The 13,715-nt window shown below is 32.1% G+C and overlaps 1 protein-coding gene across 2 annotated transcripts in view; it reads right to left on the bottom strand.

Moving 5' to 3' along the window:
• Positions 1 to 13,715, bottom strand: part of LOC118190178 (uncharacterized) — a 163,356-nt gene that overhangs the window by 77,348 nt on the left and 72,293 nt on the right. For both annotated transcript variants that reach the window (XM_085806594.1, XM_085806595.1), the window contains exons 11-12: positions 8,762 to 8,882; positions 4,029 to 4,208 (exon numbers count right to left, since the gene is read on the bottom strand). In XM_085806594.1, the coding sequence (XP_085662720.1) occupies positions 4,029 to 4,208; positions 8,762 to 8,882 (301 nt within the window). The remainder of the gene's footprint in view (positions 1 to 4,028; positions 4,209 to 8,761; positions 8,883 to 13,715) is intronic.

Genomic DNA, 13,715 nt, shown 5'->3' with positions numbered 1-13,715 from the left:
TGTTGGAATTAGGTCAATTAGAGATTCTATCTCATTCCTTTTTGGCATATGAGTTGAGAATAGTTTACCTGGAACTATTGTTTTAGTAATTGCATCTTTGGGCATATAGATTATAGGGATCTCATTGCCCAAGTCCAGACATATGTCAATGTGGCTTTGCAGGTGGCTTTTATGACCAAAACCTGTCCTTTGGCACCATGTGCCATTTTTATCCAAGCTATAGCTTTAATTGCTTCTCCGCTCAAGAATAATTTCAAGGGTGGAATTTGCAATAAAAATTCTAATGCAGCAGTAGGGGTACTATTTAAAGCCCCACTAATGCTTAGGCAAGCAAGTCTTTGCACCTTTTGTAAAATGTTTAAATATGTGCTTTTTTTAATAATATTGATCCAGACCACGCATCCGTAAGAAAGCATTGGCCGGACTATGGCAGTATAAATCCATAGAGTAGATTTTGGGTTAAGGCCCCAAAATAAAATTATTGTTTACCAACGATTTGCCTACAAAGTACTAGAACATTTGTGGCAGTTTGTGCCTTTTCTTTTATATGGTTGATCCATGTAAGTTTACTGTCCAGGTAATATCCTAGGTATTTAACGCATTCCTTACGTCTGATAATCTGGTTACCCAGATATAAATCTGCCAGTTTCCATTTCCTTCTCCACGTGAAAACTATGACCTCAGATTTTTCAGCAGAGAAAGATAGGTAATTTGTTTCACCCCAGTGTGAAACTTTATTCAAGATCTGCTGAGCTTGATTGTGTAGGGTTCCGATATCGAAACCCTGTAATAACACAATAAGATCATCTGCATAAGCCTGTGACATGCCAGGTTCCTCCCGTAGAAGTACTAAGAGTGAGTCGAATACCAGGTTCCACAGGAACAGAGAAAGAATACCACCCTGTGGACACCCTTTAGTAATATCTCTCTTTACTTCATAGTCAGTGAGACTAACACAGATATTCCTGTTTTTAATCATAAAGATGATACATCTAGTTATCATAGGGTGAATATGACTTCCAGTAAGGGCCTTATGTATTTTCTCGAAACCGATGTTATCAAAGGCTCCTACAATGTCCAGTAGAATCCCAATGGCAAAGTGTCCATCTATAATTGTTTTTTCTATTCTCCACACGAGTTGGTGTAAGGCCGACTCAGTGGAGAAGCCAGGCCTAAAACCATGTTGGTCTAAGTCAAAAGTATGGTTCAGATTATTATCTGACTGGAGGTGCCAGAAAATCAATCGCCCCAACAGCTTAAGCTGGAAGGATGTTAGCGTAATCATTCTAAATGAGTTTGGTTTCTCATATGTATCTTTTCCTGGTTTAGGAAGAAACACACCTCGTGAAGTTCTCCAAACCTTAGGAACATATCCTAAAAACCAAACTGGATTCGAATATGTCCACGATAATGTGGCCAAAAATATCCCAACCTTTCTGAAGCAGAATTGGGTAAATGCCATCGTTCCCTGGAGATTTAAAGGGAAGAAATACATCAAGGGCCGCTTTAGCCTTTTCAAAGTTCACAATTGTCTTAGCAAAATCCAAATCTAATGAAGTAGTTCCAATGGATTTTCCTGGGGGTCAGAGGTGACACTTTTGTCCCCCAGATGAAAATTTAACATGGTCGAAAGTGTATCCAAAGGGTTTATAGTATAACTGCCATCATAACCGATGAGAGTTGAGACTCCTGAGATCTTTTAAGAATCTTATATACTCTGGCAATCTCATGGTAGGACAGAATATCTGTGCAGAACGATCTCCATGAGTTGTATTTAGTTTTCCTGATTTCACTTTTAAATTTCCTTTGTAGAATTTTGAAGTTAGACCAGTTAACTTCAGATTTATTTCTGACTGCTTTCCTGCGAGCTCTCCGAACCTCTAGGCGGAGGCTTTCAAGCTCCTTGGTCCACCAAACTTCTTGCTAGGAGCGTACTTCCTTCGTTTGAGAGGGCATGATGCATGATAAGATTCAATAATAATATTTGTCAGATTGTTTGCTTGAGTATCAAGCTCCTCGACTGTACAATTATTGTCTAAAACCTTAAGGTTAATGACATTAGAAACCAGGGAGTCCTTATAAAGGTCCCAATTTGTGTTTTTAATGTTTCTGAAATATTTAGCTGGAATTTCATCTCTAATACAAAATTGTATAAGGCGATGGTCTGAAAGTGAGGGATTGTCACTTACATGCTAATTCTTAATAAGGTTATAAATATCAGAAGAAGTTAATGTAAGGTCAATGACTTTTTCTCTTTTTCTGTTGGCAAAGGTGGGGCGATTTCCCCTGTTTACCCAAGTTAGGTTGGTATTCATTATAAGTTCCATGAGTTTTTCTCCTCTGGGATTAGTATCAGAACTGCCCCATGATAGGTGGTGAACGTTAACATCACCACCAATAACCATAGGAATATTGTTTATTTCACAGAAACTCACAAGATCTATAAATTCTTGTGGAATGTTAAGGTCATAAGCCATGTAAACTGAGCAAAAACAAATGTTTCCTCTCAGTGAACTGTTTATGTCCTTAATTAAAATAGCAGTTAAGTCCTCTGATGTAAATTGGGATAATTTCATAGCCTTTATATTTTTAGAAATGTAAATGCTAGTTCTAGGTCTTTTATTAGGTCCCTCTGTCGAAAAGAAGTGTGCGTTCATGGGCCTACCAAGGATTTTACCCTTGTACACCCAAGGTTCTTAAATTAAGGCAACAAAAGTCCATTATGTGTTAATACCATAGTGACATTTTTCATTTTGTCACATTTTTCTAAAATCTTATGGAATTGTGGGTCTATAAATCTTGCCTTCAAATCTTTCTAAACTTTCAAAGTTGCATCCTTCTTCAAGTTGCAATGTCTAACGTCCCGAAGAAAAAATACCCCTACCAGTTTTGTAACAGCAAACAGCCAGAAATATTTTGAAAAAAATCAGACGAAAAAAGTGTGAAATTAATTAATTAATTTTATAGAGAAAACATGGAAATTCAGAGAATTCGGAATACTCTGAGACAATTACATGAGAAAACTGTTATCATGAAAAAAATTGAAAAGATATTTTAAAATTAATATGTTACTTTTTAAATATAATTTCAATATAATACCATTATTTTAATGAAATTTATCAATGTTAGAATGTTTAAAAAAAATTGTCGAAAAATTCCCAGCTCTTGGAATTTCAAATTTTCTATAGAAACTGATCTTAAAAATCGCCAAAATGCTGATAAGTCGCCAAACTTAGATCCGTTCAATAAAAGAATTCACATCCCCAAAAGCGAAAAATTGTTTAAGAGCTCTTCATTACAAAAAGTGAAATAATTTCGAAATACTTGTTTCACTTCTTGCTCAGAAACTCGAGTATCCCACCATTTATATTAGAAATAGGAACAAATCATAACCCATTCAAATAACCATATTTATCAGTGAATCGCCAAAAATATACCTCCAAACTGCTAATTCACACTCAAAATGGCAGTCGTAAAAACAGACAGAAATTTCACGATTAAAATTAAGGACCTTCTGCCGATTTTGGCCAAAATTAAGGACTTTTAAGGACCAAAAATCGATTCCAAAAAACTTAAGGACTCTTAAGGACTGTACGAACCCTGTTTTTAATATCAAAAATGTATATTTTCAGTAACAGTCATTAAAACTGCATTCTTTACTCAACAGAGTATATTATATTATGATGACTAACTAATTACAGTTACTAATTTATAAATTAGTATAAGTCAAACAGCTTTACTTCAATAACCATGCTTTTTTTTCAATTATCATTTTTTCCATAAAAAAAAGTTTACTAAATAAATTAGCAAGAGGTAAACCAGAATAACCATTTTATCCTCTAGAAACTGACAAGAGAAGATATTTAAGCTCAATACATAAATGTAGAACTAAAAATTATCTGCCTTTATATATTTAATAAATGAATTTTATTCACATTACTTGGTAAATTGCATTTAACAATAGAGAATAAATACTCTTTTTCTCTACGTATTTAGAAATATTAAAAAAATATTCAATATTTACTTACTTGCACTGGAATGCCATGTAATACCGATGAACTGTGGGAAGAAATTATACGAACTCGAGGGCTACGTGGAGGTGCTTGACTGAAATTAATATGCAAATCACTTAAAGAATGAAAAGCATGACTAAGGAAATGCAGAAGTTGAGATATCCTGCTGAACAATCGATGAGCATCACTCAGTTGCTATAAGTGAAAAAAAAGTTCAAATATAAATAATTAAAGAAAAGATATCAGAATATACATATAAAATGGTAGAATATACTAAAATAACTTGAATGTACTACTTTTAATTGGAAATTTCTCAGATATTTTAGTTAATTTTCTTTTCTTTAGCAATTTCATTTTCGTTAGCACCTTTTCTAATTTTATTTGTTTCAATAAGCTCCCACTAGTCCCTGTTTTCAGGGTTTGTACACATTTCCTTACATGAAAATTAAGGACTTTTAAGGACCATCAAAGAAAAAATTACGGACCTATCAGCAAACAAAAAAATGAATAGAATAAAGCAATTATCCATACAACAGACTTCATGCTTGTAATTTCACTTTAAGAAACTAACAGAAGTGTGTATTATGCACTATTATTAAATTCAATTTAATACTTACCATAAAACAATTTTGAAAATTAAACTAACTCCCTACAAGTTATGAAGTAGATAACATTAAATTAGGAACATAATTTCTTGAAAAACATGTATAAGTGTATTTTACACTAATCACAGTCACTATTTTAGAGATTTACATGATTATTATTTAACTTATTTGATATTTATTTAAACACAGTCAACTACTATTATAATCACAATGTAAGAATATTTTGCAGATTAAAATAACTGATTTGTAAACATACAATTTCTTTCCTTGGTTTTTTGAAAGATGCTAGATTTATAAACTGTACAATAAAAGATACAAAACATTTGTGCTTTTTTTAAATCTGAAATCTTTTCAGCTATTTTAACATCTAATTTATTTATGTCTATTTCCTTTTCTTTAACTATTCTTCTAAGTTCATTTGCTTTGATAAACAAATCAATGTTTCTGCTGGTCTCAGTTTCATCTGCTAAAGCATCTACTTCTTCATTAATATCTTTAATGTCCCTTTGAAGAAATTTTTTCTTCTGCTTCATATAATCAATTTCTTCCTTAATAATATTTCTTTTCCTCTTTGAATTTTCAGATTTAGTTAAAGATTTTTGTTCTTCTAAATACTGAACTTCTAAATAACAAACTCCACTTCTTGCAGAAACTGCTGCTGATCTCATTTCTTTATAAATTTCAATATTAAGAACACCCCCAGAAAATTTTATGTAATCAAATACTGTGCATTGAAAAATGTATGATGAATCACTTAAATTTTCAATTTCAATTGTTTTATTTACAGAGAAGCCCCTTTCCACAGAGGCCTGGTTCATGTGACAGGATAAGAATACTTGTCACAGTGAATACCTGAATAGTTAAAATATACATTTTTTACTATATTATATATATATATATAATTTATTTCCTAAACAATATTGATTAATTGATTATATTATCTAAGTTTAATTAAAGTGGAATTATTTTAAAAGAGTGAATTCATATTGGTAAGTTATATTTTGAAAGATGTATACATATATATATATATACAGTACAATGTCCGAGATCCGGACATCCAATATCTGGAATGATCTAAAATCCGGACCTCAAAGCCACCACCAACCAATTTTTTAGGGCTTTTTTGAAGGGAAGGGGTATGCTTTACGCACGCGCATTAGATTTTTTTCCTCATCATAAAAAAGCATGCCGGAAATCCCGATTCTTAATCTCAGTTTGGCGCTAAATAAAATATCTCATTATTGAAGAAATAATTATTTTAGCATAAATTTGTGTGATTAGTAACTTGACTCCATAGCTGCGTATCTGCTTGGCATAATCTCAAACCGAAACATTTGTTAATTTTACACCAACTAATATTTTATATCCTTGATGCCGAAAACGCGAATCATTATTTATTGTATTTTGCTTTCATCACCGCATGTTTATCAACGGATGACAACTTGAGTGATGAATCATGCAGCGACGCCAAATAACAGAGTATTATCCGATTACAGATTTAAGTTTAATGCGCTAAAATGTTGACAAGGGGAGATTTAGCAGAAATTTCTTTCCTTATGCTAAAAATAGATTTTGTTAATGATACTCATAGGACAAACGATTATATTTAGTGCTATTTGAATTAAGAATAACTGATTTGTTATTCACATAAAGCCAGAACCAGCGCCAGAGCTCGCATGGCCGCACCAGGCGGCAGAATTTAGCGAAGTTAAACAGAAGTTTTTCATTGTGATGACAATGCCCAATCATCAATCAACGGAGGACGAAATCTGTAGTATGGTTCTAAATCCAGAAAATACAGCTACCGATAGTGAAGAAAGTAACAGAAAGGTTACTGAACGAGAAAAAAAAAATTTTGATTGAAAAGTTATTCGGAATTCTTGACACAGTAATTACAGGACTTGAACAATGGAACTTAATAACTGAACAAGAAATTATATGTCTATAGTATTAGTCTAAAGTATTAGCAGAGAAAACAAATCAAACAACTCACATTGAAAGAAATGTTTAATAAAGTAAACATATAAATATTAAGCTCTTTTCTTTTGTAAATTTTGATACCCTTTAAATCATAAATGCTTCATTATTTCATAAATCACGATTTCATATTTTCAATTTTATAATTTCTACGTGCCATTTTAGTAGATTTAAAATGATCTAATATCCGGAAAGATCTCAAATCTGGGATCGCCGAAGTCCCGACGAGTCCAGACCTCGGACTTTGTACTGTATAAATATATATATATATATATAATACGGAATGTATATTTTCAGTTAAACTTCTACTCAATAACTTTAGTAATTCATGAAAGTTAATTTTGTGTCTAGTTAATTCAGGAAAATTAGTTTAGTTGTTTTCAGCTTTAAAAATATTTAAAATTTTTTAATTAGTTAGTTATTTTCAACTAATAATTGTATCGCTATTAGCAAAAATTCTGCATTATTATCAACAACATAGGTTTAAAACAAATACTTAATTGCCTATTGAAGCTTCAAAACGTATTTCCGAACTTCACGTTTTCTCGGCTAGCGTTACCAAATGCCCTTGGCGACCTAAAATCGAAATGCAGCCAACAGATTTCCTGCGAAATCGATAACAGACCCTGTGCAGAAATAAACTCATAATCCCAATATCCCATACATATAGTATGTGCAAAAGAGAATAAACTCCGTAGAAGGTGATAAAAAATTAATTTATGGCTTAATTGAAGTATTTCTAAAATACTATATTATACTATATCTCAAATATAGTAATATACTATATTATACTATATTATACTAAATAAATTAATCTAAAATACTATATTATACTATATCTCAAATATAGTATTTCTAAAATACTATATGTATTATTTCAATACATTATCATTACTTTAATTTATATTTATCAATGCTTTGTTTGTTTAAAAAAATTCCCAAATCTCCGAATAAAAATTTTGTACACAAATTATCTTAAAAGGGGCAAAATGTTCATAAGATACCAAATTTAGTTTCGTGTAAGAAAGAAATTCATACCCATAAAAAGGGAAAAGTTATTTTTGATGTAATATTTCATAAACTCTTCATTCAAGTCCCCCCTCCATGTTTATATTTCAATCAAAGTACGGCCTCCTGCACAGAAACTCAAGAATTGCACTATTTCTATTAGAAGTAGTAATGAATTCAAATAGTAACCAATCAACGGATGAAAAAAAAAAAACTTTAAAATGTTAATTCACACTCAAAATGGCAATCATAAAAACAGACACATCACATGAGGACGTTAAGGGACATTTTCCGAGTTTGACCAAAATTTAGGGAGTTTTAAGATCCAAGATTTGTTTCAATAAAAACCTAAAGACCATATGAACCCTGATACAAAGACAGTGGTCTGATGGCTCCAGCAAGGATTGCTGCTGATGGCCACAGTGATTAAACTACATCTCTTATTAATGAGACTGCAGCATGAAACAATGATCATAGATACCATTTCTTAAAGTTATGGGTCTTGACACCATTTTCGTTTAAAATAACACTGGCTGATAACGACAACCAGTTCACAGGCTCTCGCTATCAGGCAGTTTTTTAAACTGAAAACATTACTTTATGTGGAATTTCTCTTCATGACTCTCCAAAGGAACCTCATGTGAAAAACATGTGATTCATGAATGGGCACAGTTAACCCAAAGTGATATTTGATCAAAATATATGATCTTACTTTCAACATAAAGTCAGTGCTGCCAGACACGTTTCCAGAACAGATTACAGTACTCCATACTTATGGACCTACACTAAAAAATGTTTTTGTCACCAAAAATTCCTATTTTTTATCATTGTTATTTAATAATTTAATTTTCTTCTTTGAATTTCCCAGTACTATTTGTTTTTCTTTATCCCATGATTTGTAAAAGTTTAATTAATTTTAAATAAATGTGTTTCTAACTATGCACTATTTTCACTTTATTGATTTATGACATCAATGTATTTTCTTCCATCAGAAAGAATGTCATGCTATAAATCTAATAATGTACTGAATTTTCAGTATTTACTGAATATACAAAAATAAAACTTTTCCTTTCTCATAGTTAATTTCCTTCTATTACATCCCAGACTTCATATGAGAATTATCAAAATATGAAATTTAAAGTATGCATCATATCTTACCCTTCCAGCAAGAGGTGGGTCACTTCTGATCAAATCCCTACATCTCTCTAAGCATGGTTCCAACCTTGTATTTACTCGAATGACTTCATCTAACAAATTAGCCAAAGTCTGCACACTAGGCCTATGTGTAAAGAGTTATATACATAAAGAACATTAAGAAGTTAATATTTCTAAAACATTTTTACAGAATGACACATTTTCATACCATAAATTATATTAAATAAAATTAGGGAGAAAATATACAGCAATAAGAGAATAATAAAGCAATTTTGAATGGGAAAAAAGTTTGAAAATTCTCAATTTTGAATGGGGGGGGGAAGTTTGAAAATTCTCAATTTTAAATGGAAAAAAAAAGTTTGAAAATTATGTCTTTGAAATGGTTAATCTATTACTCTTTAATAAGAATGGAACATATTAAATTCAAAATTAATCATATAAAAATGGGACATTTTTAATAATTAATTGAGCTGGTTGCACAGACAGTCAAAAGAGCACCATCTACTGCACGACGAGTGTACTAAGGAGAACAACGGAGGAAAAGACAATCTGAGTATTGGTTCTTTAGAACATCAGCAGCAAGATTGCAAATAGTTTATTTTTCTTGTTCTGTGTAAGTCGCTTGTGCTGGATTTAGTGTTGTAAAGAAAGTTTATGTGCCCAAATAAGAAGCCCTATGATTAGTGGAAACCAGAAGTACTTCAAAAATGGTGTTGTAGATTATAGAGGCACCGAGATTTTAATGCTGTACAGTATATCTCTGTGCCTCTATGGTTTAACACTGTAATTTTTATATGCTGACTATAGAGGCAAAAAGATTTTAACAAAAAATAAGTAGGAGCTTCCTTGAATTGATTTTATTGGAGTATAATTTTACTGAAGATATATATGAAAACAAAATCCAAATAGTTTCAGAATTACAAAACGGAGAATTTGGTAGCAGTTCTTCGTGAAGATAAACCAACTGTTGGTTTAACAGCGGTTCTGTTAAAAAGTAAAACTCTTAATAATGACCCTGAATTGGTCACCAGTTTATTAAAATCAATGGTCAAGGGAAGAAAATACAAAAATGAGAAAAACTAGGGATATACAGTACAAAGTCGGCAATCCAAATATCCATTATCCGCACCTCAAATTTTCTATGCTTTTTTTATACATGAGCGTAATGCATTTATGCATGCACGTTTAATGTATAACGGATGGTATAAGGCAAAAATTATCTTTACTGATTCTAAGGCATTTCAGTTAATGTTGCAGATTGCACTGTTCCTTAATCTTTTAATTGGATCCGGCTTATTATTTCTTGCAGATTTTATAAAAATCAAGCCTGAACTTTCGATTATGTCAAAAAGAGTTTCCAATTCTGAAGCTGCCAAAGGATCTACAAAGCGAAAGCATGTTTCGATGTCCATCAAACAAAAAGTGGAATTGCTGCAAAAAATGGATAAATTACAGGACTTGAACAGTGAAACTTTGTAACTGAACAAAAAATTATGTCTGTTTATAGAATTTAAGAGAAAGTATTAGCACAAAAAATGAAGCAATTTAAACAACTTACATTGAAAGTAATGTTTATTAAAGTAAACAAATAAATATTAAGGTTTTTTTTGTAAATTTTGATACCCTTTAGATCAGTGGTTCTTAACCGGGGGTGCGGGAATGTATTTTTGGGGATGCGGGAGAAGCCCCTACCCAACCATAAAAATTATTAAATTTCTTATAATAAAATATTTGAAATCTACAATAGTGTCCCCAATATTGAAGCTCATAAAAATTGGTAGCACCTAGCTCACTCGGCAAAAGACACAGGAAAGAGCCGGTGTCGACGGGCGTATACATTACGCACGAAAAGGCATGAAACACTACAAACGAACGCGAACAGGCAGCTAGGTAACGGAGAAAAGAAACTTGTGAAAAAAACATGCGCAAGCTGGGATAACGCTCTCCGCTTGTATTCCCAGCTTGCGCGTGCGCTGAGTTCAATATGTGCTACTCCAATGGAATCTACAGATTCACAGATTTGTATCAGCATCTACTGCACCTGTGTTAGGTTGAATCAAGTTGAGTCAACTATTGTGTCTGCGACATGTGTATTGTGTATTCTGACTTGTCCAGAAACCTCTTGAGACTAATGCATTCTTAATTGCCCGTTCAAGCCGAATAGGATTCAGTGATATTACAAACGTAAGAACATAACATATATAATATTACATTATTTCTAAATAATTAAATCGATTATAGTGAACCCCACTATGTCAAAAAAACGACAATGGAACGATAAGTATGCCGGTTATGGATTTACCTGCACAACCGAAATAGATGGAACGCAACGACTGCAATGCATCTTGTGTTCCAAAATATTTTCAAACGGCAATCTCAAACCATCAAAGTTATTAGAGCATTTCAACAATCTGCATGGTGGCGAAAAAGCGCATAGCATGAGCAGCTTGAAGTCAAAGAAGGCTCGGTTTGATAACAGTGGAACTATCCTAAAATTGTGCGGACCAGCAATTCAAAAACCATTATTAGAAGCGTCATATCAAGTGGCATATTTATGTGAAAAAAAAAAAAAGAAAGAAAAAAGAAACCTCACAAGATCGCTAAAGAGTTGATTAAACCTTCTGCTTTAATTATGCTAAAACAGTTTTAGATTCGGAAGCACATAAAAAAATCCAACAGACTCCATTATCGAATGATATTATACGATCGTGAATACAAGATCTCGGTGAAGATATTTTAATGCAAGTAATTGAAAACACGAAAATCAGTCCACTAAAAATAAGCATGCAACTGGATGAGTCAACTGATTTTGATAATTATAGCCAACTTTTGGTATTTGTCAGGTATGTGAAGGAAAAAGAGGTGATAGAAGAATTTCTATGTTGTGAGCCACTGGAGGTGAATACGAGAGGAATTGATGTTTTCAATTGCATCAAAGATTTTTTTACTAAATATCAATTACCAATGAATGTGATTGGCTCAGTATGCACTGATGGAGCCCCAGCAATGTTAGGCAAAAATTCACGATATTTTTCACACATGAAAAGAGAATTACCGGAAGTTATAATAACGCATTGCATGTTGCATCGTCATGCACTTGCGTCGAAAGCATTGCCAGAAAGTTTAAAACAACATCTAACTACAGCAGTAAATGTAGTAAAATACATCCGAGGGCGAGAGCTTAATCATCGCATTTTTCGAGCATTTTGCAAAGAAATCGGTGCTGATCATAACGTGCTCCTATATCATACCGAAATACGATGGTTATCTAAGGGTTGAATGCTTAACAGAGTTTTTGAATTGCGTGAGGAAATTATTCAATTACTGACTAGTCAAAACTGTTATTTAGTAAAAGATTTTGAGAGTAATGATGCAATGCTGAGGCTGGCCTACTTAGCAGACATATTTAGCCATTTAAATGAATTGAATCTATCAATGCAAGGATTTGGTATAAATATAATAATATCTAGTGAAAAATTATCTTCATTTATTGCAAAATTAGAAATTTGGATACGTCGAGTAGAAAAGGGGAATTTTGAAAACTTTCCCTTGCTTGATTCTGTTATTGTGAAAAATGAAAAGAATACAATTATACCCGACAGTGTAATACATTTGAAACGATTGAGCGAATCATTCAATGGATATTTTTCTACCAGAAATATTACCGAAACTCAGAGATGGATATTGGATCCATTTCTATTTGACTTAAATTTGATGGATGATAAGTGATCTGAAAAAATGTCAACTTACTGAAATGCGAGCAAGTGGACATGTTACAACGTTATCCAGAGTTGGCGAAGGGAGCACTGCAGTTACTCTTACCCTTTGCTACTACCTACTTGTGCGAAATGGGATTTTCATTGCTTTTGCATATAAAAACTAAAGCGAGAAATCGCTTAAATGCAAGTGATGACTTACGCGTATGTCTTTCAAAAAAGGAACCTCACTTCGCCAGTATAATAATGAACAAACAACAGACTAGTCATTAATAAAAATAATATTGTTTTGTATTTATATAAAATGTACGTTTTTCAATAAACAATAAGTTTCTCAAAAAATGTATTTTTCTAAACTAAAAAAATTAAAACACAGTTTTCAATGGGGTGCGGAAATATATTTTCAGATTCAATGGGGTGCGACTCGCTAGAAAGATTAAGAACCACTGCTTTAGATCATAACTGCTCTTTATTTCATAAATTATGGTTTCATATTTTTAATTGTATAATTTTTGCATGCCATCTTACCAGATTTAAATTGATGATCTGTAATTCGGAAAAAACCCTAATCCGGAATTGCCGAAGTCCCGACGAGTCCAAGATTACGCACTTTGTACTGTATTACTATGTTTTTGAGCTCTAAATATTTAATTTAAGAAAATAAAATTATCGCAACTGGAAAAAAAAATATCTTCCTCATATGAGAAATAATATAAACAAAAATAAATATCTGTTTAAGTATGTTATATATGTGGAAAATTTATATATATCACTTAAGTTTGTCTGCAATGGAGCAACAAACCAGAAAAACTATTCATGCCCTCCGAAAAAGGGGGAGAAGGATGTCAGAGAAACCTAAAAGTTTAGATTAGCAGTTCATTCTGTGGCACAGAACGTATTAAATACCTATGCCATAAAATAATTTAGACCAGTGGTCTGAAACTCATATTGCCCGCCAGCCACATGCATGATATGAATACAGCTGACAGACCAGAATTTTTTTTCTCCCTTCTCTTCTTCTCCCAAAATGAATTTTTTTTTATTAACAGAATAAAAAATAGTTTACAAAATTACAAAAACTTTTAATTTTCTTTATATCTTTCAAAACATACATAAATAATAATATCACAAAAAAAATTCAAACATATTTTTATTTTGTACCTGCAACACACGTTTGTTGATTACATTTTGTAATTCAAACATATTCACAGCTAAATTAAATTTTCAGATGAATTTAAAAA

This window comes from Stegodyphus dumicola, chromosome 12 (genome assembly GCF_044657685.1).
Source record: "Stegodyphus dumicola isolate Sdum_Otavi_A_Nest chromosome 12, ASM4465768v1".
NCBI lineage: Eukaryota > Metazoa > Arthropoda > Arachnida > Araneae > Eresidae > Stegodyphus > Stegodyphus dumicola.
This window is presented reverse-complemented; position numbering and strand designations above follow the sequence as displayed.